The 26143-nt window shown below is 37.8% G+C and overlaps 1 protein-coding gene across 5 annotated transcripts in view; it reads left to right on the forward strand.

The window, feature by feature from the left end:
* The window catches only part of SERPINI1 (serpin family I member 1), a 123678-nt gene extending 117267 nt beyond the window's left edge, over positions 1-6411 (forward strand). For all 5 annotated transcript variants that reach the window (XM_087933398.1, XM_087933397.1, XM_026705805.2 and 2 more), the window contains 3 exons: positions 641-727; positions 4941-5030; positions 6048-6411. In XM_087933398.1, the coding sequence (XP_087789524.1) occupies positions 641-727; positions 4941-5030; positions 6048-6124 (254 nt within the window). In that variant the 3' untranslated portion in view covers positions 6125-6411. The remainder of the gene's footprint in view (positions 1-640; positions 728-4940; positions 5031-6047) is intronic.
* The last annotated feature ends 19732 nt before the right edge of the window (positions 6412-26143 follow it).

A 26143-nucleotide genomic window follows, 5' to 3' on the forward strand; every position in this document is an offset into this window, starting at 1 on the left:
AGGGCATCTGTTCTTTAATTCTTCCCCTCTGCCTGATTAATGGAGACCAGTAGGTCTCAGGGTTTTAGGGAAAATCGCAAAAAGTCAATAAACCTGAAATCTCTACATTCATGGACAACATTGAGCTTAGACCTGGGGTTGATAAGCTTTTGATTTATTAATATTATGGATTGCCCTTTGCTTTTATTTGTGTGGGATGGGGTTTGGTTAGGGCTTGTACCAGACATTTGATTCTTAATTTATATTTTGCCTCAGTGTCATAGAAAATTGCACCATCTATTTTTGGCAGTTGAATCACTGAATACCTGACAGTTTGTTGTTTCAGGAATGAAATAAAAATTGGGGAGAGATTCCAAGGACAATAGGTTATCTACATCTGGCTCAGATAGACTAGTAATTTGATAGTTTCACATTTATGTATACAAAATCGTAAGGTCTCTTAACAGAAGAAAATAGTGGGACTTGCAGAACAGAGAAGAGAAAAGAAATCTATAGTTTAGATTACAGAAGGTGTCGTCTGTATTTTTGAATGGTAATTGTACTGTAATCTATGCTCAAAGCTTGTTTTTCTCTGATATTGGAAGACATTTATAGGTCTTTCTGAAAATGCTGAATTGCTAATACTCTGTTTTTCCTCCAGACAACAAACTACTTTACCTGTCAAAGGCAGTTCACAAATCTATCCTTGAAGTTAATGAAGAAGGTTCAGAAGCTGCTGCTGCTTCAGGTAAACTTCCTAAAAGTGTGGACTAAATGACATGCTCAGCCTTTTAGCAAAAAGGATGTATTCCCACAGAATAAACTGTTACATGGTGGGGGGGGCGAGATGAAGCAAGCAGGTAGGATCTCCTACTCTTCCTCTTGGCAAAGATTTGCCAAAATACTTTTTTGGCAGAGATGTCTAGATTTGGAATTGTGCTAGAAAAGCTTGTAGTATAGCTAACTGCCTTCTAGAAGCTTGAGATTTCACCTCAATCAATCTTTGGTCATTGACTGAGACTGATGAGCTTTGAAGTCCAAACAGTCTTCAAGGGCCTAGGTCTTGCTCTGCCACGGACAGCCAGCTGTAAGCTTCACAGCTGAATTTTCCTCTCCTTAATTCAGACCCAACAATCCTAACAAGTTGAATTTTGTGTGTCTTGTACAAGGAGGTGGAGGAGAGGCAAGCTTCTGGTGGAGTAACCCCAGCCATGGAAGATTGCTAACCTGCTAAGCATATGAAGCAGGACCCTGACATTTATCCTCTCATTTTCATCAGCCAAAATAATTAATGGCTTAACTCCCATGACAGCTGTGCAGATAAATACTTCATAATACAGTGCAACGCACCTTGAAAGGGCAATTTCAGAAGAGCTATTTTGGAGAACATTTTCCCATGTTTTCTAGCCACTTGTTTACCTTTCTGGTAAGATCAATGAGTGGGCAGAAGGCTCATTTAAAACCTGTCTTTGAGCCTTGAAAAGTTAGGAGGGAGGCCTTGTCTGCACTTAATTAGTCTTAGCATTATCATGAGGAGGAGGTTATCCAGTGGTATTGGGCCAAGTCTAGTACCATAGTACTGTCCAGGGGGAAAGCAGACCCTAATCTTTAAAATATAATGCCTACTTTTCAACTTAGTCCTGTCTCTGTCTTTAGGTGAAACAAAATCGACAGAAGGCAGACAGGTATATGTCAAAAGAAGTAGAGATTATTTAGATGGTGTACTAGTTTTTTAAAAAAGGCAATAGAAACTTGGTGATTTGGAATTGCATTATGTGTGCATAATATATTTGAATTCTGAGCCAAGGAAATTCTGCAGCCGATTCTTTCCCATGATTTATTCTTCTCCTGCCGCAGCCTTTGATTAAATGTCTTTGTAATACCAGAAGGAGGGAGGCTGGGCTGCAACACCAGTGTAAAGAGATAAAAATATCCCTTTGCTCTTATCAGAAGCATCAGGTTGCAGCTATATAACATTACCTCAGTTTGCAAGATGTTTGTTTCCAAATGAGCTGGTGATCATTTGGCCGTAGATCAGAATGGGCAATCTGCAGCTCTAAACCCCTGTTTTGTGACTGTGGTTGAATATTGAGAAGCTAATTTCTTATCATTTTGAGCTAGGAAACACTTGAAGTCTAAGCCTTAACTTTATAACTGAAAGTATTTTTTAAAAGTGTTGAAAACAACCCCAAATTTCATCTCCCCAATTCCACCAAATTTTACCTCTCCAATCCCCCAGTCTTGGTAAGGCAGTGTTTTTCAAGCTTGGCAACTTTAAGGTGTGTGGGCTTCAACTCCCAGAATTCACCACCCAGCATGGTGGCATGGCTGGCTGGAGAATTCTGGGAGTTGAAGTCCAAACATCTTAAAATTCCTAAGGCTGAGAAAGACTGTGCTAAGATATGAGATACAGTCCCACCCATACTTCATCCTTGTCCTGCCTATTTCATAGCTCAGCTCCTTACCCTAACCCCAACAAAGTGACACACATCAGATGGCAGAAATACTTGCTTATCACATACAAATATTTAACTAACACCCCCCACCATTTTTAAATGATTTTTTAAACATTCTCTTATTGGTTTCAAATCAGATATCAATTTCCTTTTTTTAATAAAAAGAAAAGCACAATGCTTGAAGAAAGCCCCATTCCTACTGAGCATAGATTCCTCAAAATCCCGTAGACAGGGATTCATCTCATGACTGGCAATGTGTGAATGTTTTATTTATTTATTCCTTACTATCTCCTTTTTATATGTCAGCATAATAAAGATAAAAGTTAATAAAATGCTTGCACACTGTAAAGCTCTAGAGGAGAGTCATTAATGACTCACAAATTTAATTAAGACTAAATTTTGCCTTAATACTAATGTAATTGTACTGCAATATTTCCTGTTTATACTGATACTACAAATTAAATCTGCATATTTTGGATGTCTCAGCTTAAGTGGCAGAAAAACACAGAGTTTCCTGGATGCTAATTCAGGTAGATAGCCAACCCTGTAAGAGATGACCTGATTGAGCCTGAGGGAGGACTTAAATACATCATTAGTCTGGAGTTCCTACACCCCATGAAAGAGAGCCCCACCGGAAGTCCACTGATTCTTATCTGCCTTGACTGTTAATTGATCAGATTCTTGTATAGGTTGTATGGAATAAACTCACAGTGCTTTTGAATTCTGTCCTGATTCCTGGTTTCTGGTCCCTGAAAATGTGTTCCAAACAGTATAGCTCATCCTGATCCAGGATGTACTCTGTCATTTTATTTCAGCTGAGGGTTAAGTAGAGTAAAGCAACACTAGTCTTTCAGACTGAAAATGGAGAAACAGTAAGTAAAATTGCCTTGTAGCAGTATGACTGCCTTCTCCCCCCTGCTGACTATGAGTTCTTTTACAAAGGAAAAGGACAACAAAAAGAATAGGCTTTCCTTCATTCTGCAGATGGTGACTTAGTTCAGGGGCTTGGTTAGACTTAGTTAGGCTTCCATTTAAGAAAATAAATTCCAGAATGCCAGATCAAGAGGCGAAGCTGTAGCATAATCTTGGCAATTTTAAGATCGGTGGATTTCAACTCTTAGAATACTCCAGCCAGTAGAGGAGATTCTGGCTTGGAATGTGGAGAACTGAACTCCTTTCATATTAAATATGCCAAGGTTGGAAAACATTGCTCTAGCAATAATAAATTGGCTGTGTTTTGAGTGATTTTTTTTTTACCCTTAATTTCTCACATTAAATATCTCTCATAACACTAGGTTCCATGGAACCTGTTTTGAAAAATCCTGGCATTGATCTTCATTGGCAACCACAGTCTTTTTTCATTGTTGTAATTAGGAAAATAACAACAGGGGAACAGACTAACCAATCAGGAACTATTGCTGAGATAATAAGAAAGACAGAGTGAGACTAATGTACTGTGGCTTGCTGTGTCATTTTGAGATAATTTATTAGATTAATGTAATGAACCATGATAATGACTGAGCCACTATCCCACTAAATCCATCCTACTAGAGCAAATTCTTCCTTTCTCCAAATCTCATTTCTGACTTCATCTTAAGTGGGGCCTTCCATCATTCCTGTCATTAAGGCAAACCAAGTTTTCTTTAAACAGCCTCTCAAGGTAGAATTTGAAAGAGATCTCAAATATTGGATAAAAGGAACTTCTGATTTGCCTAAACCAAAGTAAATGACTAAGGGATGAATCTGATTATAAGGACCACAGGAGATTTATCTCATTGGAAACCAGTCCAGTTCACAGCGGTTAAGTCAATATAAAAAAGAATTTAACAGTGGTAGGCAGTGTCCTCTTTATAAGACAGGGGGTTAGTGTTATCACCTCAAAAAGGAATATTATCTCTGGTTGGAAATATTCCTAGTCGTGTCACTGTTGTGATAGCGAAGGTTATCAAAATAAATCATTTGAAACTTTTTAAAGCATTAAATCAGAATTTGCATCCATTTGCAGTGGAAATTCTGAGGATCAGAATAAGGATTTCAAAGTAAGAGTGCACTCCTGGGAATTATTGTGGCCAATTAAGGATTAAGATAACACATGTTTCATTGAATGCATCTGTTCTGTATTTAGCAATAACCCGAATGGGTGGTAGGGTTATCCAGTGTAATGATTTCTCCTCAGAAGGGAATGGATGTAATAACTCTCCCAAGTCAGCTTGTTTGTAAGTTATAAACTGTTCCCAAAGTGGTGAAAATAAATTGTGCTGCTGCCAGTTGTTTATCATTCACAGAACATATCTAAACACATCCATTTCTTTCCAAATCTTTCTTGGTTTTAGATTAGGTTTGGGCCTCCTGACAACCCTGTTAGTATGATGGGTTTTTAAATCCTTGTTTGTGCATTTTAGGTGTGCAACAAATGGATTGGTAGCAAAAAGAGATTGTGTGACATAAATATATCCAAAAAATGTTAGACTTACTTTCTTTTCTTCTTTTTCTCCCATTCCCCAGGAATGATTGCAATTAGTAGAATGGCTGTGCTGTACCCCCAAATTATAGTGGATCATCCATTCTTCTTTGTGGTTCGGAACAGAATAACAGGTGAGTGCATTACAAAGGATTGAAATATATATAAATAAAATACATACTCAGATATTTACACCATAAGACAGTATTAGAAAACATTCTTTGTCACTCATTTGATTCCTTCCTCAGGATTCTCATCAATTATGAAAATAAACTACTAAGGACCACCAGATATTCTAAACGCCACACTGGCTTTGGTTCTTTGTTCTTTCATCCATAGCTCTTTTGTGGATGGATAATCCTATCTGAGAACTATATGGACTTGGTTTGGGAGAGACATCATACCAGTCTCTTAATATCTTCTTCATTCATTGCAAGTTGCCCCAAGTACTTCTTGAGAATAGGTCTCAGAGGTGGTATTCAGCAGGTTCTGACCAGTTTTGGAGAGACCAGTTCTCCAGAACAGTTCTGGGGGTTCTGACCAATTCTGGAGTAGCGGAAATTTTGAGTAGTTCAGAGAACCAGCAAATACCACCTCTGACTGGCCCCACCCCCATCTATCCGCTGCCTCCCGAGTCCCAGCTGACCCCCGGCTGGGTCTTCTTTGGTTGCCCTACACAGGAGAATGGAGCTGAAAAGCAGGTTAGTGGGATGGGAAGACAATGGGGATTTTACAGTATCCTTCCCCTGGAATGAGGTGGGAGTGGAGATTTTACAGTAGCCTTCCTCTGCAATGCCCACCAAGCCATGCCACGCCTACCAAGCCACACCCACAGAACCGGTAGTAAAAAAAATTGAATCCCACCACCAATAGGGCTGGTTTTAACTATTGTTCCATAGACGTATTGGAACCAATACATGATATTTTCAGGAAAACTACCTAACAATGAAACCTGCAGAGAGCTGAGACCTGAGTCCAGCAGGAGAGACAGTATCTTTGAAGATGGTAACCCCTCCTTTCTTGAACCTACCCAGTAAACAGAAGCCATTTCTTTAATGGATAATTGTTCCACTATTGAACTTGTTTTTAGGAATTATTATTGTTGTTATTTGGAATCTGTATTCCTATAGCTCTTCTTTGCTTTCTTTAAGGTACCATCATTTTCATGGGGAGAGTAATGCACCCAGAAGCGATGAATCCAAGTGCGCATGATTTTGAAGAACTTTAATATCTCCACGGTTTATCCACATTCTCACAAAGAAAACAAGCACACTGGGTTTGCAATTGATGTATTTAAGGTTTTCCATGTAGTGGTTTACTTTTTTTTTTAGTTCTCCCTTTTTTGCAATGTTACCTTTGAGATACTATTTAAAAAGACAAACCGTTTCCAGGTCTAACTTCAGCTATGAAATTGCAGACCATAGTTGTGGAAGGAAAGCTTTCAGTATTAAAATATATGTTGCTGTCTTTGTGATTTATTGTGTTGGTCCTTTAAAATAAAAATTTAAAAATATCCATGCTAGTGACCATCTTCTTGTCTTGGGAATTAATATCTAATTGCCTCTCACATGAAGCCATTCCAAATTTCTGTAGTAGAACATACTTATGTGCCATTGGGAATTAATTAGTTAATTAATTGTCAAGACTCTTTGAAGCCTAGATAATAATCCCAAGGTGCTCAGATTTTTGAAGATGAGAAGGCAAGGTGTTGGACAATGTATTGGGAACACATTCCAGAAATGGGAAGAGATTAAGTCAGTGTTCCCAACTCAGCAACTTTAAGATGGATAGACTTCAATTCCTAGAATTGCTCAGCAAACCATACTAAGTGAGGAATTATGGGAGTCGAAGTCCACCCAGCATAAAGTTGCTAGGATTGAGAAACAATGGCCTAGATAGAAATTAGAGAGGCTTAGACCATAACTAATTTAGATTGATTTTAATTTAAATGCAATTAAAATTGAATTAAGTAATTCTGGTCAGTATGACCATTCCCCATATATTGTGTGCATTTCCCAAAGTGTCACAATAAAATGTACAATTCAGCATTATTATTTTTGTGAGCTGGTACCACAGCTAAAATTCTAGACATCTGTTACCTAAGCCACTATTTTCCAACTTGGACAACCTTCAGGAGAGTGGACTCTAATTTCCAGAATTCCTCAACAATTGCTGAGAACTTTGGAAGTTGAATGCCACAAAAAACCTGTAAGATGCCCAGGTTGGTAAATGCTAATCTAACCCATGGTGGAAATAATCCATTGCATCTCTGTTTGGTCCACTCCTCTGTTTTGCTTTCTTCTATAAAGTCTCATCTACCACTTAATCCTACGCAAAAGCCAGGGAAATGAGGAAGACCCTTTCAGGAAAAACAGACAAGGTTCTCAGGATTAAGCAAGGAAAATACAGCACTGTAAGGTTTTAAGAAAGAATTATTCTAGAGCCAAACTCTGTCTTGCTTCAGAAAAGGCAAGAGTCCTGGAATATGTGGAAAACCTACAGTGATATCTAATCCTAATGCATTTATAAAAGATCAGGGACTGAGATCGTATGATGTCTTGAAAGTAGGGAAAGTGCCCAGTACTATAGCAGTGCATGAAGACAATGTATGCAGCTTTAATTACATAATTCCTGTGGAGCATTCTAGCCTTGTTTGTGTTTCCTAACAGTTGTCCCACTGCACCCACTTTTTAAAAATCAGCAGTTAAGATGCTGAGCTTGTCAATCAAAGGTTTGGCAGTTTGAGACCCAAGAACCTTGTGATGGGCTAAGTTCCTATTCCTGCTCCAGGTCCTGCCCATCTAGCATGCAAATGCAAGTAGACAAATAGGTACCGCTTCAATGGGAAGGTAACAGCATTCCACATATTCATTGTATTGTCATGCCAGCCACATGACCATAGAAGCATTTTTTGGACAACACTGGCTCCCTTGGGTAAGAAACAGATAAGCACCACCCCCAAGTTAATTCCATGTTGTTGCCAAGAAGACAATATGGCCCATTATGCAATCTCAAAGCCAATCTTCCAAGTGAGTATGTGAGTGATGTGTGCCAAGATAAAAAAAGTTGCACTATAAAAAGAGGCAGGTTTAAAATGTGCTTCTGTAAATTGCTGCTGTAAAGTAAAAAAGAAAAAAGTGATGTCCATTTGAAACTGAGTAGCTGTCACTCACTTTAAATGGCTGTACTTTATAGTCAGTGGGGATTGGGGAGTTAATAATTTATTAAGGTTCCTTCCTGTGGGCAGATTAACAGGAAATCATGCAATTCTCTGTGCAGCTCCTTGGATTGTTCATGAAAAACAGCAAATGTTTTTGTAGCTAACTTCAATAGATAAGAACCATATCATCCGAGTCCAGTTAAAGAGAATAATGGTAAAATCCCACTCGAAGCACTGAGGCACCAATAAAGGCTTTCTTGTTCCTTTGATTTCCATTCTAGACTTTAGCAACGTGTCCAACACAAATCTGTATATCCTTCCACACTGGTAGCTTTCCTGTATGTAACTTAGATCCCTCCCTGCCTCAAAAAAGCATTATATTCATAAAAATGCAATTGTATTGATGCTTCTACAGATTAAAAACACTTTATTAATAAAGCATGGAGGAAAACGGCATAGATGGCAATCCTGTGTGTGCTTCATTAAGGAACATTGTCAAGATGGGTAGGATTGTGACTCTGTAATTGAATTCTTTTTTCATTCACTAATAATTAATTCACTAATTCTATTGCTTTGACCCCATTAAGGAAAAATCAAAAGCTACTCCCAGGCATTCAGTTGGTGATTAGTTAAAGTAGAATCAATAATTTTAAGAAATAAAGTGTGCTATCTTTACTTTTTTTCTCCCACTTAATGTTCTACCTTTGGCAATATCCAGGACAGTATAGATGGCTTGTTTGAATGATGGAGCCAATAGCTATTCATAGTAAGTTGCTGCCTGAGTCCTGATAAAATGGTTATTGTTTTCCAAATGATTATGTTCTTTCTAAATCTGCAACACTATCAGCTCAAAACAAAAACCAGAAAGTGAACAAGAAGAGAGTGAGAAATTATTTAATTCCTCCTTCCCATCTGTATACATGCTGGAGATGAGAAACTGCGGTGGGTTGAGAGAGCTAAATGATCTTCATCTACCGCTAGTTTATTAGATTTATATTCCACTTTTCCTTCAAGAAACTAAAGATAGCTTTCAAGCTTTCAGTTTATGCCCCAAACAGCAAAGCTATATGGTTGGCTAGGTTGAGGGAGAAAGAAAACAGTTCAGAGCCTCCAATAGGATTCCAAGCCTAAAAATGTTCTTGAATAATGAGCCTCCCCTAACCTATTGCAACACTAAACCATACTTGCAATAGTGTTTATCTTCACCATCAAGTGTTTCTGCATTTGGTTGCAGGAATTGGGTGTATCTAGTTAATTGAAAAGAAGGACTAGTTGCGACATGATAGCAGTGTTCCAATATCTAAGGGGCTGCCACAAAGAGAAGGTCAACCTATATTCCAAAGCACCTGAAGGCAGTGCAGGTAGAAATGGATGGAAACTAATCAAGGAGAGATCCAACGTAGAACTAAGGAAAACTTTCCTAACAGAACAATTAACCAATGGAACAACTTGCTTCCAGAAGCTGTGGGTGCTCCAACCCTGGAGATTTTTAAGAAGAGATTGGGCAAGCATTTGTCTGAAATGGCATACAATTTCCTGTCTGAGCAGGGAGTTGGAGTAGAAGACTTTCAAAGTCCTTTCCAACCCCTGTTACTATGTTGTTTGATAAAGTCAAGGGAGAAATAATTGCAACCTCAAAGGAGTCATGCCTGAAATATGAGGAGTATCCCTGCTATAACTGCAGACCTAACTTGTCAGTGCTTCTTCCTTGTTCATCAACTTATTTGGAAACTTGAGAAAGTGGTAGGAATTTAACTACAGACTGAAGAATAAAATTGGGGAAAATGTAGCATCTTGCATAAAGATGCATTGGAGACACCAGAATCACATAACCCTTGTTTACAGTCACTGTAATGGTTACCATCAGTTTCAAGGTACAGTTCAAAATGCTGTTTTTGATGTATAAAAACCCTTTATGGCTTTGCAACGAGGCCTGCCTTCTTGTCTACTATCTATTATCTCATTTCCCCAGCCCTGAACTAGGAGGAGAAAGGACACAAGGAGATATATTTAAATTGTCATGGCCTTCCTATTATGGAATACTTTCCTTTGGAAGTTATGCTAGCACCCTAACTATTCATCTTCTGGAAGACTTAAAGCTGCCCCAGAGTGCATTAGAAAAGTGAAATGTTACGGTTGCACTTACTTGCCTTGTGTTTAGTTATTATTAATTAATAATTAATTCATCTTGGCTGACTGAACCTAATGTTCAATATTATTTTATTATTTTAATTATCCATTAATTATGTAGCTTAGGAGTAACTTGAAAGCATTGTATTTATTGAAAGGATTTTTTTCTCATTTTACAGCAGACTTTAGCCTCAGACATAATGAAACTGACTTTACTGATTTCTCTGTTACAAAATAATGACTATAGCTGGCCACAATGATGAAATATTTCCTGCCTACAATTGAAACTCAAAGATTACTTCCTCTGAATTGTCTGCAGAAGGGGAGATGGAGCCAGTAGTATGCCTGATACCTTGTTTAAATCCAGAATGATAAAAGCATCTGCTTGTATTTGCAGATACTTTTTTGTACACAAAGATTATCCTCTCAGGGGTGGAAGAATCTATTGTAATCAGAAATAGTGTCTCTCCTCCCAAAAAAGAAGCATATGAGAACCCTTAATATAATCAGATAAGCATGTACAGTACTTCATTTCTCTACTCATGGATCCAGATCATACGGCATTCTTACTATTGCCTGCTTCTGCTAACAAGTTAAAATCCACATTGTGCTGTTATTGTTGTTTGTAAATGCATTGACAGGTTAAAAAGCCCCTATCTTCTTGCTTTATAGAGTTGACTTTCTAATAAGCACACAAAACATAGTGGATGAAGGAAGTTTCATTTAAACCAGGTGAACTTCAAAGGCGTAGTTAGAACATATTCAGAGACTTGTATTTTATTATTCCTTCTCTACAGCTAAATTCCTACAATACACTGTATGTATACCTAAGTATTGGCTGAAATCAGGCAACAGCAAAAAGTGCGGGGACTCCAAAAACAACAAATCCAAATCCAGATGTTTCAGACTGGTGGGCAGCATAAAGGCAGCATACCAGCAGTTTGATCCCTTGCTTGACCCTGTAGCCCATCTTAGCAAAGAGGCACTGGTACCCAGTATGCTCAGGAGCAAAAGCCTCGGGCACAGTACAGAATCATTGTAGATTACTCCTTCAGAAACTCTGGCCTTGTGGCCAGTGAAGAATTTGAAACCCAGGTAAGCAAATCTCTGAGATTTATTAAAGAAAAAAATATCTGTGCTACACACTTGGCGATTTATTTTTAAACAACAACAATCTTACACATTTGGAATAAGAGCTTGGGTCTTCTACCTATATCAACAAAATCAGAGCAGAACACTTTATGCATGAATGAAGCTCCAAATGTCATTGTCAAAAACAGGAGCCATACATATGCAGTTCAGTTTTCATTTTTTTTTTATAGATTTTCAGTTCCAAATTGTGGAACAAATTAGTTGTGCCTCAAAACTGATAACAATTTCTGAACCACCTAGTTTGATTGGTGGGCTGTTATCAAAATGAAATCCCTTAGACTGGATTCACACACTGTATTTAATTACTACTGTGTTGGCGTATCCTATTGGATAAACCTAACTACAAATCATGGCTTATGGATGAATACATTACGTGAATCTAGCCAATAGAGTTATATTCAACGAACTATAGTTAAATAACCATTGGCTACCATGTATGTATGGTTGAACCCTTCAGCTCTTAAATAATATTATCTAAATTTTCTATAGTTGCCATATTCAAATCAATTTTATAATAAGGAATGAGCTTCCATGCATGCAAAAGTATTTCTGTATGCAAATGTTCTCTCATATACATATGGTTGACAGCTTTATATATGCAGAGAGATTTTCTGAAATGAAGAAGCTTCTTTCTCAAGAATTTAACTTTACACTGAATTATGTTCAGATCTTGGAAAAACAGCAACTCAGATTTGGAGTCATGGCGGTAATTTATAACCACCTTCAAGGCATTTTAAGAACTCTGATATGGTGGTTTCTGCATTTTGGGTGGTCTTTAAAGCCAGTAAATTCCTCAGTACAACCTACTATTGGGAAATGACTGAAGCAAGCAACTTTCATCCCATGCCAATTTGAAAATGAACAATAGAGAAATTGTAAAGGGCAATAAAAGCAAGGGTTGACAAACATGGCAGAATTCTCATTGGTTCTAGAAAATAAATGTTTGCCTTGGTGGAAAAAAAATAAATGCTTGTAAGACCAAGAGTCATAAACTGACAGAAATGATTAAGTGATCATTTAGTTCAAATATGTTGCGCTAATATTTCTCCAGATGTTCCCCTGCCAGTATTTATCATGGCAACATATTTGGCATGTTAGGCTAACCTGCTGAAACTGGATCAAAAGGATGGTTGTTCTTTGTTAGAATCTTGGTAGCAAAATCAAATGTGTACAATCCATTCCAGCCACAATGAGATTCATAATTCTATATATTTTACAACAAGGTTGGACCTGGAAGAAATATCTTTTCCCATGCCTTCAGAGATGGGCAACAGCTAGTACAGTTAGTTTTCACTTGAGACCGGATTTCTGACACTAAGCAACATGATAATAAAACATGATGTCATATGACCACATTATTTAGTCATAGTTCCAGCACTCTTTGTTCCCTTTCTTAAGCTGATGCTCTGACATTCGTAAACACCATGTCACATGCTCACCATTTGTGCCTTCCTTCTGGCTTCCTCATTGAGCTTGTCACAAGTCAGTAGTATGAAGATTGCAAGTGACAAGTACTGCAGGATGCTTCAATGTTGTGATGACTCGGGACAAGACACAAAGGTCACACAGCCAGCTCAGAGTTCAAACTCCCTTTTAATGCTCCAAATTTCCCCCAAACACTCCCATGTTTTTGGCAAGTTCCAGAGCAAAACACGTACATACACACATGACAGCCTCTGGCTGTGCCTAGTCCAGCAAAACAAGGGAACGGGAATAAAACAAGGAACAAACAATGAGTCCACGAAACAAGGAACAAACAATGAGTCCACGAAACAAGGAACAAACAATGAGTCCACAAAGTAGGGAACAAGGCATTGAGTCCACGAAATCAGGAAGGAGCAAGCAGTCCTGCAAACTCCAAATGTCTGTACCAGCACACCAAACTCTTCCAATTCAGCATTTGTTCTCAACAAATGCCCCTTCCCATAGTGTCTCCTTAAATCTCAGTTCCAGGTGTGCCTTGTGAAAAGTGGTGGGGTGCTCTCCTCCAGAGTCATTGGGTCATCCTGCACTGTTCTCGTCTTCCCTCCACTCTCCGTGCTCAGGGATCTAGAGGGGGCGGTCCTTGATCATCGCCTGAGTTCCGTTGCTCCTCATGTCCATTGCTTGCCCTCTCTCAATAATCCTGCCCCTGTTCCTCCCTGATAACAAGCCGCCCCAATCCTGAGGGGCCTTGGCTGCCTTGGCCTGCTCTGCCCTACATTCCTCCAAAGCCAGCAAAGATGCCCCCTCGATCTTCATGGGCTCCAGCTCCCACTCGTCCTCCTCCACAGATTCAGGCTCCAACAGGGACATGACAAATGCCCTAACCTGTGACCTGAACTTTCAGCACCTGGAACATGATCCCATGAAACTGGTGATACTGCAACCATCATAAACATGAGGACTGGTCATCACTCAGTACAACCTGTTCTAATAGTTACCGATCTAGTGATTGTTAAAAAAAAGAGCCACCTCTTAAGCACATTGGAACCCTTTTCCTTTTGCCAGGTTGGTATAATAATATGTGTTGTCTTATTTAAAGGCTCAGTAGCAGAACACATGATTTACATGAAGAATGTTCTCGTTCTGGCTGGAAAAATAAGTAGCAGGTGATGAAAAAGGCCACTGCTTGAGATGCTACTGTGTTTGCCAAAAGCAGGTGTTTAATTGGTTGTGGAATATAAGTTCAAACACCTGAGCAGAAGGCAACTGCATCCTTCAGCAACTGCAGCTTTCTAAGTTAACGTTGAGGGCATTGTTCCCCTGCCTACGTTCCAGTAATTAATTTCCTATATTACTAGAACATGAATGACTATTGCAAAGCTCAAATAAGGCGTACATATGGGGATATCAACTGATAGCACAGGAACTACGGCTTACAGCTGTCCGTTTAGCATCCAACAGCAACAACAAATTGAGAACACTCCCAAACTCCCAAGCAATTAACAGAGCTGGGAAAGAGCCACTATTTGAAGTCCTGAGGAATATATAAGCTATTGTCCATCTGTAACAGCAGTATTAAGGCATAGCAGAGTGCTGTATACATAGCCACGTTCAAAGGTATTCAGTTATTGTACATCAGTTGTAGAAGAGTTACAGTAGGACAAAGCTCCCTTGTAGATTGTTTTGAAGTACAACTTGAATCAGATTACTCTTTGAGTCCACCTGAGATACATAATTGGCCCACCAGAAACATGACTGCAATCCTCGATAGTAGTTGAATAGTTGAACCATATGATGTGAGAGTTGTAGTACAAACATCTAGACTCAACATGGCAACTGAAATCCTCTCTCCTCAGCTTCCTGATTACAACACAGGTAGTTCTCGAGTTACAACAGTTCATTTAGTGACTATACAAAGTTACAACAGCACTGAAAAAAGTGACTTATGATTGTTTTTCACACTTACAACTTTTGAAGCATCCCCATGATCATGTGATCAAAATTCAGATGCTTGACAACTGCTTCATACTTATGACTGTTACTGTGTCTCAAAGTCATGTGTTCCTCTTTTGCGACCTTCTGACAAGCAAAGTCAAGGGGGAAGGCAGATTCACTTAACAACCAGGTTACTGACTTATCAACTGGAGTGATTCATTTAACAACTGTGTCAAGAAAGGTCATAAAGTGGGGCAAAACTCACTTAGCAAATGTTTTCCTGAACCCCAGAAAATTTGGGCTCAATTGTGGTGGTAAGTCAAGTATTACCTATAGCCTCACCTTCCAGGGATATCTTTTTTGTCAAAAAAGTCAACATTGCATATAAAAAAGGAGTTGGAACTTTTTACAGTCATGACTGCCATCTTGACTTTTTTTCTTAGACCTTTTTTCCTTTTCAAATGATTTTTTTTAATAAAGTTTTATTGAGTTTTAACAAAACAAATAAAACATCTTTTTTGAGTATAGCATGGTTCCGGGTTATCACATTTCCATACAGTCACAATTTCATATGCATATTCATCTTGGGTATTCAACTTCATATCTTATTATTCTTTTTCCAACTTCTCACTATTTCTCCCTTTACTTCTCTTAATTATCTTTTATGATTATCTCATTTTCTCCTTATTTAATTGTATTTCTTTTACCTAAATTTCTATATCTTTTTATTCATTATACTTATACTTTCATCTGTCTTGTTTACAATTTCATTATGTTCTCTTCCAACATTCTTAAAAAGCAAAATTCCCTTTACGATTGCCAATTGGAGTTGAACACCTTTAAGTCTTATTGTTATTATCATATGAAATTTCATTAAACATTAAATTTGAGCATTCTAAAATTATAACATTCACATTTCTAATATCTATTTCATATCATGTAAATCTCATCATTCAGACTCTGCTTGCTACTTCCCCCTAAAAATGTAAAAAGAAAAATTCTAAAAACATAGCAAAAACTTCTCCCGCGTAAGATTCGAAGTGTCTAGGCAACGTTTCGATGAAGTCTCATTCATCATCTTCAGGCTTCTGTCTCCGGCTCTGTGCTTCTCAGAGTGATGTGAGATTGCAGCTGCTTCTTCCTTTTAACTGCTAGTGGGGGTGGGACTTGATTGGGTGGGGGCTTGGCTGTGTTCTGATTGGGTGGGGGTGTGTTCTCATTGGTAGGGGGTTTGGCTGTGTTCTGATTGGTTGGGGGTTTGGCTGTGTTCTGATTGGTTGGGGGGTTGGCCGTGTTCTGATTGGTTGGAGGCGTGTTCTGCTCAGGTGGGGGCTTGGTTGTGCTCAGGTTAGTCTTAGTTGCTGGGGGATTTGAGTTGGTGAGCTGTGATCTTGCTGTTTGGCTTCGAGTTCGTGGTCGTGCTGCATCTTCATAGTGGGTGTTGGTTTGCTTCATGTATGGCTCGGAGGGGTTTGAAGTGGGTAGTGATGCAGCTGCAGTGCAGCTTCTGGTCCATGGTCGTGTCTCATCTTCTGAGTGGGTGTGAGTCTGTTTTCTACATGGAAGTGTGGTGGTGGCATCTTGTGTGGCTCTCATGGGTGTGGGTCTGGTGTCCTTCTTCATGTTAGGTACTCGTCTGTTCATGAGGGCGGGTTTCCAAATGGCTGGAAGGCGGGAGGTGTCATCTCATTTGTTCATACTGTGTGGGCGTTTTCTATCTCTATGGCTTCTCTGATTATTCTGCTGTTGAAGTGTTCGGTTTTGGCGATAGTTCTGGTATTTTTAAAATCAATTTCATGTCCTGTGGCTTTGAGGTGTTGGACCAGGGAAGAGGTCATTTCTTCTTTTTTGCTTGAGTTCTTATGTTCTTCAATGCGTGCACTTATTCTTCTGTTAGTTTGTCCAATGTATGTGGTAGGGCAGGCAGTGCAGGGGATTTTGTATACTCCTTGGTTTTCTAATTCGATTTTGTCTTTGGGGTTTCTTAGGATGGTGGATATTTTTCTGTTTGTGCAGAATACTGTTTTGATGTTGTGTTTTTGGAGGATCTTGCTGATTTTGTCTGTAGTGCCTTTTATATATGGGAGGAGGGCTTTGCCGTTTTCTTGTTCTCTGTCTTGGATTTTGGTTGGGGTTTCTTTTTGGATTAGGTGGGTAATCTTCTTTCTTTGGAATCCATTGGCTGTAAGTACGTTGGTGAGAGTGTGTAGTTCGGTTTTTTGGTGTTGTTCATCGGCTAAGCATTTTGTTCTGGAGATGAGTGTCTTGGCTACGGAATTGATCTGTGCTGGGTGGTGGTGTGAGAGTGCATGTAGATAGCGGTTTGTATGTGTTTTCTTCTGGTAGATGGTGTGTCCTAGGGAGCCATTGGATCTTTTGTATACCAAGACATCTAGGAAGGGAAGTTGATTGTTGGCTTCTGTTTCCATGGTGAATTGTATTTTGGGGTGTAGGCTGTTGAGGTGTGTGAGGAGAACCTCAGAAAACCCGCGAGAACCTCAGAAAACACACACATATATATATATATATTAGTGAACAAAATAGTTATTCAAATTCAATCTAGTACTGGTATGAGCCTTGTAAATCTTTCACGTTTCTTTTCAATATTTATCAATCTTTGAGAACAGTTAAAATGTTTCCCTCCCTTCTTCATTATTACTTAACTGTTAATAAGCATACCATTGGATAGTCATACAATTTTATCTTATAAGTTATTTACTATTAATAAGCAAAATAATTATTCAAATTCATTCTAGTAACTGGTATAAATTTCCTTATAAATCTTTCACATTTCTTTTCAATATTTTATCAATCTTTAGAAAAAATTACAATGTTTCCCTCTCTTCTTTATTATTGCATTAATTATAAATAAACATACCATTACATAACAATACAATTTTACCTCATAGATTATTTACTTATTTCATTTCTAATTCATTACAGTATTCTACTGTCACAACACTATCTTTTGTACCTTTGCAGAATCCTCACTTTTAACTTAATTTAGCCATTGTCTCTGTGTTTTCTAGCTGAGCAAATACCTTTAATCCTAGTATGTTTCCCCTTTTTCTTTATTTCCCGCTTTTGTCCCTCATGAGTTCTTTCCCTTTCTATCTTCCCCCACTTTTTCTCATCCTTTTTTTTATACCCTTCTCTCTCTAATTTTCCCTTCTGTGGTTTTCTTTTCTGCTTCTCCTTGCTGTTATACTTCCTTTTCAAACTATTTTTCTTTTTGGCTGTTCCCTTTGATCTCAAACTTTTAACTCCTTTCCCCCTTTTTCCCCTTATTATCACACTTTGCATTATTTGATCATTGAAAATGGCTTCTTCTTTGTCCTGCCCTTCTTCTTGCTCATGAAGCTTTTCCTTTTGCTTTTCATAGTTTGGGATCTCCATTTCAAGAAATTCAAATATGAAGCCAAAGGATCTTCCTCCTCTTTCTGCATCTTCTTTCTGTTTTTTAAGACTCATTTTCAATTCCTCCAGGAGTAATGCCATTTTAAACACTTTTCAACAACCACCCGATTGACTTTAAGTAAAAACAAAAAAGAAAGAAAAAACCAATGCCAAAAACTTTTTTTTATATCACCAAATGATCCCAGACTGTTCCTTCTTGTTTCTTTCCTTTACTTTTCCTTTCCGTGGGTTACTGTATCTTTTAATAAGGTTTCAGTTACAATGTATCCTTAGGAATCTTTTCAAAGTTTTGCTGTTAATCCTCTTTATTTTTTCAGGTGGCACTCCATTTTTTCATTATTCCAAGTCCCACCCTTTTGCCTCTACTCTTCTCCTTTTCAGGGCTTTAAAATGACCAAAGAAAAAATCTTTATTCTCCTTCTGACACTTAAATTTCAGCTTAAAGTTGCCTATTAGTGTCAAAGTAAATTAATATAGATTTCTTTCCATACCATTTGCAATTGTCAATATAAAGGTTAAAAAAGGGGTTTTTAACCTCCTTTTCTCTCTCCTTCGCCGCTTAAAAGTCTTCTTTCAGAAGTATCCCTCTAAGTACTTCCAGATTCAGGGTATCTTGCTTAGATGTTTTCTGTTGTTTAACCTGGTCTGTCCTGCTTTCCTTGTTGTCTTCCTCCTGCACAATCTTATCCAGTCGGATTCTTCTTTGAGGTGGCCATTTCTGACCATCGCTGCAACCGCCTTCAGGAAAGGGAGTTTAGACCAGCCAAGGAGGAGAGATGTGGCTCCCCTCCACTCGGTTAGTAATCTCCCCCCTCTTCACTGCCTCTACGGGGTGGCTTCAGCCATGAATCCAAAGGATCAGGGCACTCCAGCGGCAAGCACAGATCGAAACTGTGCATGATCACAGATTTCGGTGTGTCTCTGAAGAAACCCAAACCGGAAGCCCTTTTCAAATGATTAAGGGAAAAAAATTAATTGAAATATTGTCTACTAGCTATAGAGAGAGAAAACCTACATCTCCTGTAGGAATTGTCAGAGGAAATAGAGACAGCTATGTCCATTTGTGCCGAGAGAGAGGTAATTTTTTGCCTCCTTTAAAAATAATAATTATAGTGGGAATTGGGGGAAAAAAGTGGTCCTATCACTTGCATTTGGTAATATGAAGTTCACTTTTACTAATTTCAGGAAAGAGCAAAAAGGCAGCTATGTATAACCTACCATTTGAGCTGTGTTCCTACAACATGCTTAACTTTATAATACCACTTTATAATGCCTTGGTAAGGCCATACTTGGAATACTGCATTCAGTTTTGGTCGCCACAATGTAAGAAAGATGTTGAGACTCTAGAAAGAGGTGCAGAGAAGAGCAACAAAGATGATTAGGGGACTGGAGGCTAAAACATATGAAGAACAAGTGCAGGAACTGGGTATGTCTAGTCAAATGAAAAGGAAGACTAGGGGAGAGATTATAGCAGTGTTCCAATATCTCAGGGGCTGCCACAAAGAAGAGGGAGTCAAGCTATTCTCCAAAGCATCTGATATCCATTGCAAGAAGCAATGGATGGAAATTAATCAAGGAGAGAAGCAACTTAGAACTAAGGAAAAATTTCCTGACAGTTAGAACAATTAATCAGTGGAATAACTTGTCTCCAGAAGTTGTGAATGCTACAACACTGGAAGTTTTTAAAAAGATGTTGGATAACCATTTGTCTGAAGTGTTGTAGGGTTTCCTGTCTAGGCAGGGGGTTGGACTAGAAGACCTCCAAGGACCCTTTCAAGTCTGTTATTCTATTCTATTCATCTTCTGGATTTACACAATATGCTGAATTGTACAACAAATTCCGAAACACAAATCTATCAACCAAGATTTGCACATTGTACAAATGTAGATGTGAGATTTTTAAATAACCCATTTACTCTTCTGGTATGAACTTACTTTTTGTGTAGCTTTAAATTTTAGAGATGCAGGGCTGTCAAACTCATGGCCCACAGGCTGGATGTATCATGCGCTGGCCACGCCCATGCCCAGTTTAATGAAGGGGGGGAAGTCATGCTACATCATGTGACACCACCATGATGACTCAAGTTTGACACCCTTGTTATAGAGCATATGGCTCTCTTGAAAGTTCAGTAGTGATGAATGGATAGCAGGGATAAGTCCAGACAAGAGGATGAAATAGCAAAAAATAATCATTCACCTCTCCATTATGTGATTTTATTTACTATATATTAATAGCAAACTGAAGGGAGTTTTGTAGGATGAAAATCATCCCATTGCTTGCCTCAATTTAGCTTATCTGAAGAAGATATAGATAGAGTTTTGTCATGCTGAACAGCATCAGGAGTAATAAGAGAGCTGCATTTCTCCAGCAAAATTGATTATTTAGGGGGTCTTGTTTTGTTTTTGTTTTGTTGTCTTTGGCACTTGGCAATTGCACAGACAAATTCCTGCAGTTTTCTTGGCAAGATTTCAGAAGTGGTTTGCCATTGCCTCCTTCTGAAAGTAAGTGGCCCAAGGACACCCAGCTGGCTTTGTGCCTAAGGGTAGACTAGAACTCACAATCTCCTGGTCACCTTATCCACTACACCAAGATCATCTTCAGAAATATATTCAATTCTGAGCATTTCAGGGAAGGATTTAGAGACTAGAACAGATTCAAAGAAGGGCAACAAGAATGTTCAAAGATCTTTTAAAAGAGGGTGAGAAGTTGAGCATGATTAGCCTGAATAAAAGAAATCTACGAATCATGGCCATTCATTAGAACAAGTTGGTGGGAAGGGGAAATGATGAAATATCTGTGGTTATGTTATTACACAAATGCTACAATTTATCTACTTGAGTCACAAATGACAATAAAGGTATGTAACGGAGATGGCATCATCCACATTTTTTCATATTGGTCTCAATAGGGCTTGCAGATTTCTTCAGAGAATAAAAAATAACTGCAAGTTAACAAAAGCAGACAACATTCAGGTTGAAATGGAACTCTCTTCTGCCTCTATAGAATTTGTGCATGTACTTATTTTCCTTATTTTGAAGGAAAACAACCTCCAAATAAGGTTTTTCTGGAGAAGGATTTTGATGCTTTTCTGAGAGATTACTCAAAATATTTCCAAATTTCTCTTCTCTTTGAACAAAAACATTTAATTCTCTTAAATAATGCACATGAATTTGGATGGTTGTAAGCACACACATAATTTTTGGAAGGTAATTTATAATAAGGACCTGGCAGAAGCTTTTACAAATGTCACTATACTCTTCCACTTTTATCTAACTTTGCCCTTTTCAAACTGTGAAGAAGAAAGTGATTTCACCAAACTGTCCCTGATTAAAATTAAATTTTGATCTACAATGACTGTCATGTATTTTCTCTGTAGAATGAGATCTTCGGAGAGAAATGTCACTGGGTGATCTCATCTCTGAATGTGCTGCCAATAAAACAAGAAAAGGGAAGATATAGGTTCTCAAATAATCTGAATCAGAGGACAGTGTGAAGCAAGGTTCTGACAAAATAATTTGAACTCTGCAGGAACATGATTCATTCACAGAATTGAAGAAGTCACTGACTGACTCAATAAAACAATTTGGGTAGCCTTAAACTGTTTTAGGCCAGTGCTGCCGAAGACTCTTTTCAAACTTTCCCAAAGCATTGTTCAAGTTCTGTCGATGAACACAATGAGGATCTTCCAAGCAGAGTCAAGTTACATGAAATAACATGACCCCTTTGCTTCACATTTTAGTATCAGGAATTTTTTGCATCACCTTCTAGGATTGTTCTTCAAGCAACCCATTGAAATGAGAGAGAAGACAAAATGTCAGAATTTAGGCTGAGTGTACTGCAACTTCTGCCGGGCTCTGGTATGGCAATAAGTTAATGAACAATGTATTGTTGTGTTGTCTATGGAGATTTTCAGTCATCCAGATCATGATTGTCTCAAAGGTGCTTTTTCAAAAGGTAACTGGACAATGTTTTTTTTCCTTGAGGAAGATGTTTCGCTTCTCATCTAAAAAGCTTTCATCCTCCACTAGCCATTCAAAACTGAAGAAGCTTCTTGGATGACAAGCAAAACATCTTCCTCAAGGAAAAAACATTGTCCAGTTGCATTCTGAAAATTCCTTAAGGAAAAACATAGTCCAGCTGCCCTTTGAAAAAATACTTTTGAAAGATGGCTTTTCTTTGTTCATGAAACATGGCTAAGATATCTGTTTGAGGTGTCTTGGGACAACTGTGATCTCTTTTATATTATTCTTCAATATAAAACAATTATATTGACAAAAATTGTAAAGAGAACAAAGCAGCATGTGAAAATTATGCCCTCAGATCTTTCTACATTTAAAAGAAGTCCTGATACCACCAGATGCCACATCATCCATACACACACAAAAAGATTGCCCCCCGCCCCCAAAAAAAATACAGCTTATTTTTTTTCTTGCAGTCACCTAATTTCTGGTGAAAAGATGACACATTCAGCCTCTCAATTAATATGATACTTTAAACTGATCATTGTTCAATGTGGTACAAGTGGGCTTTCATTTTTCTCCTTTCTTCTTTCTTTTTGTTCTGACAGATGATATCACACTGATGAATTCATAGATTGTAGAGTTTGAATTTTCTTTCAGTAAAGGAGCTAATTGTGTGGCACAATTTCTTTGCCTAACTTTTCACAGGCAGGGGTTTTATATCCTAAACCTTAACAAGTACTAAATATACTTAAGCTTAACAAAGTAAAGCATTTCAAACTTAAGCTTAACAAAGTAAAGACAGCTCTCTCTTTGGTGAGGGAGAATGGCCTGGTAAATTAATAATGGAGACCCTATGCATGCATAATTTATTCAGAATAATAACTCTTATAGGAAAATTAAACACCATGTTTCTATGAGGTAAACACTGTTGGGTGAACACGTTTCTTATACAAAACAGTGCAGAAGACATGGCAAGTTTAAGAAATACATTGGACAATCATCTAATAAAATTACTTCTGATGTAAAATATACAAGAATGCTATTAATTTAGATTTAAAATTCTAAATAAGGATGAAATTCAATAGCAAAAAAAGACAGAAGGCAACCATTTCTAACATAAATAGATTATACGTGTCTGGGCTAAAACATGACTTCAATTTTAAATTAGATTCTGATTCAGTAATCCAAGTAATTCCAAACAGTGAATACAGTTAATGAAACAAAGAAATGAAACATGTAAACCAGGTAGACTGTTTTTGCTTTAGGGTGTGTGGTTTTTTTTTTTTAAGACTAAAATGTAATGAGTGTTTTTTTAAGAGCAAGTGAAAACCAATAAACCCAAGGTCATGGATGAAGGCACACTAAGGTTCAGGCATGGGTCGTATAAGCTAATTTAGTCTAAAGACAAAATGGTAAAGCAGAATTTGTTATTATAAGGCATCCTATTCAACAGAGCAAAGTAGCCAAGCAGCAATCACACTGTTGTAAATAAGACTTTCAAGGCTGTACTATGTCACGTAGCCTTGGTTTTATCTCCTGAAAGAGGATGAGATTTGGGTTAGAGTGTGATCTCTGTTATTTCTAAGACATCAAGCAGTTTCTTGCCACATTTAACTGCAAATTAATAGCTGCAATAGTAGTTACTATTGCTTATTTGTTTTTGCTTTTTTAATTTCTTTAATTTCTTCATAGACTAGCATTTTTATTTAGAAATCGTAATAAAAAATATCTTGGTTTTTTTTCTATATACTGCTTTTCCTCTTTTAAAAAATGTTTTTTTCCAGGGAGAAAGGGGGCAATAACACAACCCAATAACCAGTTTCACAGCTTATGATAACTGATTCAAATTCCCAAGTCCAGCAAGATGGATCGGAGCTAATGGAGGATTATTAGAACCAGCAGAAGTAAAAGAGAAGTAAATCTTTCAACAACTTTTATGGTTGAATAGTAGTATGATATGTACATGTATATTTATAGAGTCGTTCACTGTGGAACTCAGGTTTGAAACAACTCTACAAATTATACTGTACAAAACATTCAAGAGAACCTTTCCAATGTCTACATTTTTGAATGTTTACCATATTGATTGATTATATCCCATCAAGTTGCTTTCGACTCCTAGTGATCAACACAGATAGATTTTTCTCCATATAATGTATCCCTAACCTGTTCCTTCAAGTCTCCCAGCCATGTACTCATCACCACTGTAATTGAGCCTACCCATCTTGTTGCTGGTTATCATCTTCTCTCTTTCCTTTCCCAGTATTAGAGCCTACTTCAAAGAGCTAAGCCTACACATAAGGCAAGGGTGTCAAACTCATGTCATCACACCATCACATGACATATCGGGACTTTTCCCCCCTTCGCTAAACTGGGGGTGGGTGTGGCCATCATGTGACACATCCAGCCCATGGGCCATGAGTTTGACACCCCTGACATAATATGTCCCAAATAGGATAGTTTGATCCTGGTCATTTATGCCTCAAGTGGGAACTCTGATTTGATTTGTTCAATGACCTATTAGTTTTTGTTTTTTTTCATGGCTGTCCATGTATAATCAGGAATGTTCACCAAAGTTCAAAAGTGTTAGTACTCTTCCTATCTAGAAGAAGTCACACTTTTCTTTCTATAGAGTATCACAGGGAATACTATGATTTGAACAATTATAATCTTTATTTCCATAAAATTCCTAATCCCAACTATCTGAAGCAAATAATAGCATAGTCTTATGGTAACTCATCTTCATGAGAATTATGGGGTTTATTGTTATGATGATTATGGTTGCTCACACAGTCAACCAAATGGTTAGACTGAATTTGCCATTTTTATCTACCTATGTAGTCTTCCCTAAGACCCTGAGATAAGTAGATATTGTTGCACTAAAGGATGTATGATATAAAGTAACTATTCTGAGTAAAGCTGCCTTTTGCAATCGATTGATGGTAATTTAATTAATCCTGATGCTGATGCTCCAGATGCTTTGGATTTGTACCCTGCTGGCATTGTCTTTGCTTTCTTTCCCTAGTCATTCTACTTTTATCTGCAGGTCTTTGTATTTTGTGATTTTCTCCAATTCTTTCACTTCTATTCTGCTGTTTCTAGGTACTGTAAAGTCCACCTACCCATGTTTATTTTTGTCTTTCTTATTAACAATTGTTAAATGGGGTGTTACATGGTAGGTGTTTACCTGTTTGAATTCTAAACTCACAGAGTACTTTAGTTTCTTCATTTTCTATTACTTTGTCTCATTCTTGCCTGCAGTGTCTGTGTGCTAATCTTGTAATACCTTTCTCTGCCCATGTCTCTTTCCCATTCCTCATTTGATCTTTCTGGTAGGCCAGAAAATTTGTTTTTCTGGTATCAATATACCTTAATGGTATACTAGCTTCAGTGCATTTTTTTTCCACTGTCTCTCAGATATTCTCCCAATGCCCTTTTTAGTCCTTGAACTGTCTGGTGTACTTGCAACATTGCATGTCCACCTATGCTCCTCGCTAAATAGAGTCTGTCAACACTGTTGCATGGATGAAAGGCATGATTCATTGTCATAATTTTTCTGGTCTTCCTATCCAGGGCTCTTCGTTCTGCTTGAGTCTAGTCCATTATTCCAACTGTGTATTAATGACTAAAATTGCCCAGGTGTAAATTTTTCTTCTTGACTTCAGTGTGCTTGATGCTGCCAACTTGAAGAATGTCCAGATATTTATGGTGATCTTTTTCATTCAGCCACTTATTATTCTTACTATCATGAGCATATACCATTTCAGACAAGTGTTTGTCCAGGCTCTTCTTAAAAGCCTCCAGTGATGGAGCACCTATAACTTCTTTTTTTTCCAAAGTTTTTATTTTTTGCAACAAACATACGAACAAAACATAAAAACATGAAGCCCTCTTTCAATTATATACATACAGTGTGTCAGTTGATTACAATCTTTTGTGCTATCCTTTTTTTACCATTATTCACAAGTTATATAAATTCTCACCTTATCAGTCTAGCTTGTGCTTATATAGTATCAATTATTAAACATTCATTTGACTATTTTTCCATCATTTTATATGAGATAT

This window comes from Pseudonaja textilis, chromosome 4 (assembly GCF_049901715.1).
Source record: "Pseudonaja textilis isolate UNSWEBS1 chromosome 4, rPseTex1.2, whole genome shotgun sequence".
NCBI classification, from domain to species: domain Eukaryota; kingdom Metazoa; phylum Chordata; class Lepidosauria; order Squamata; family Elapidae; genus Pseudonaja; species Pseudonaja textilis.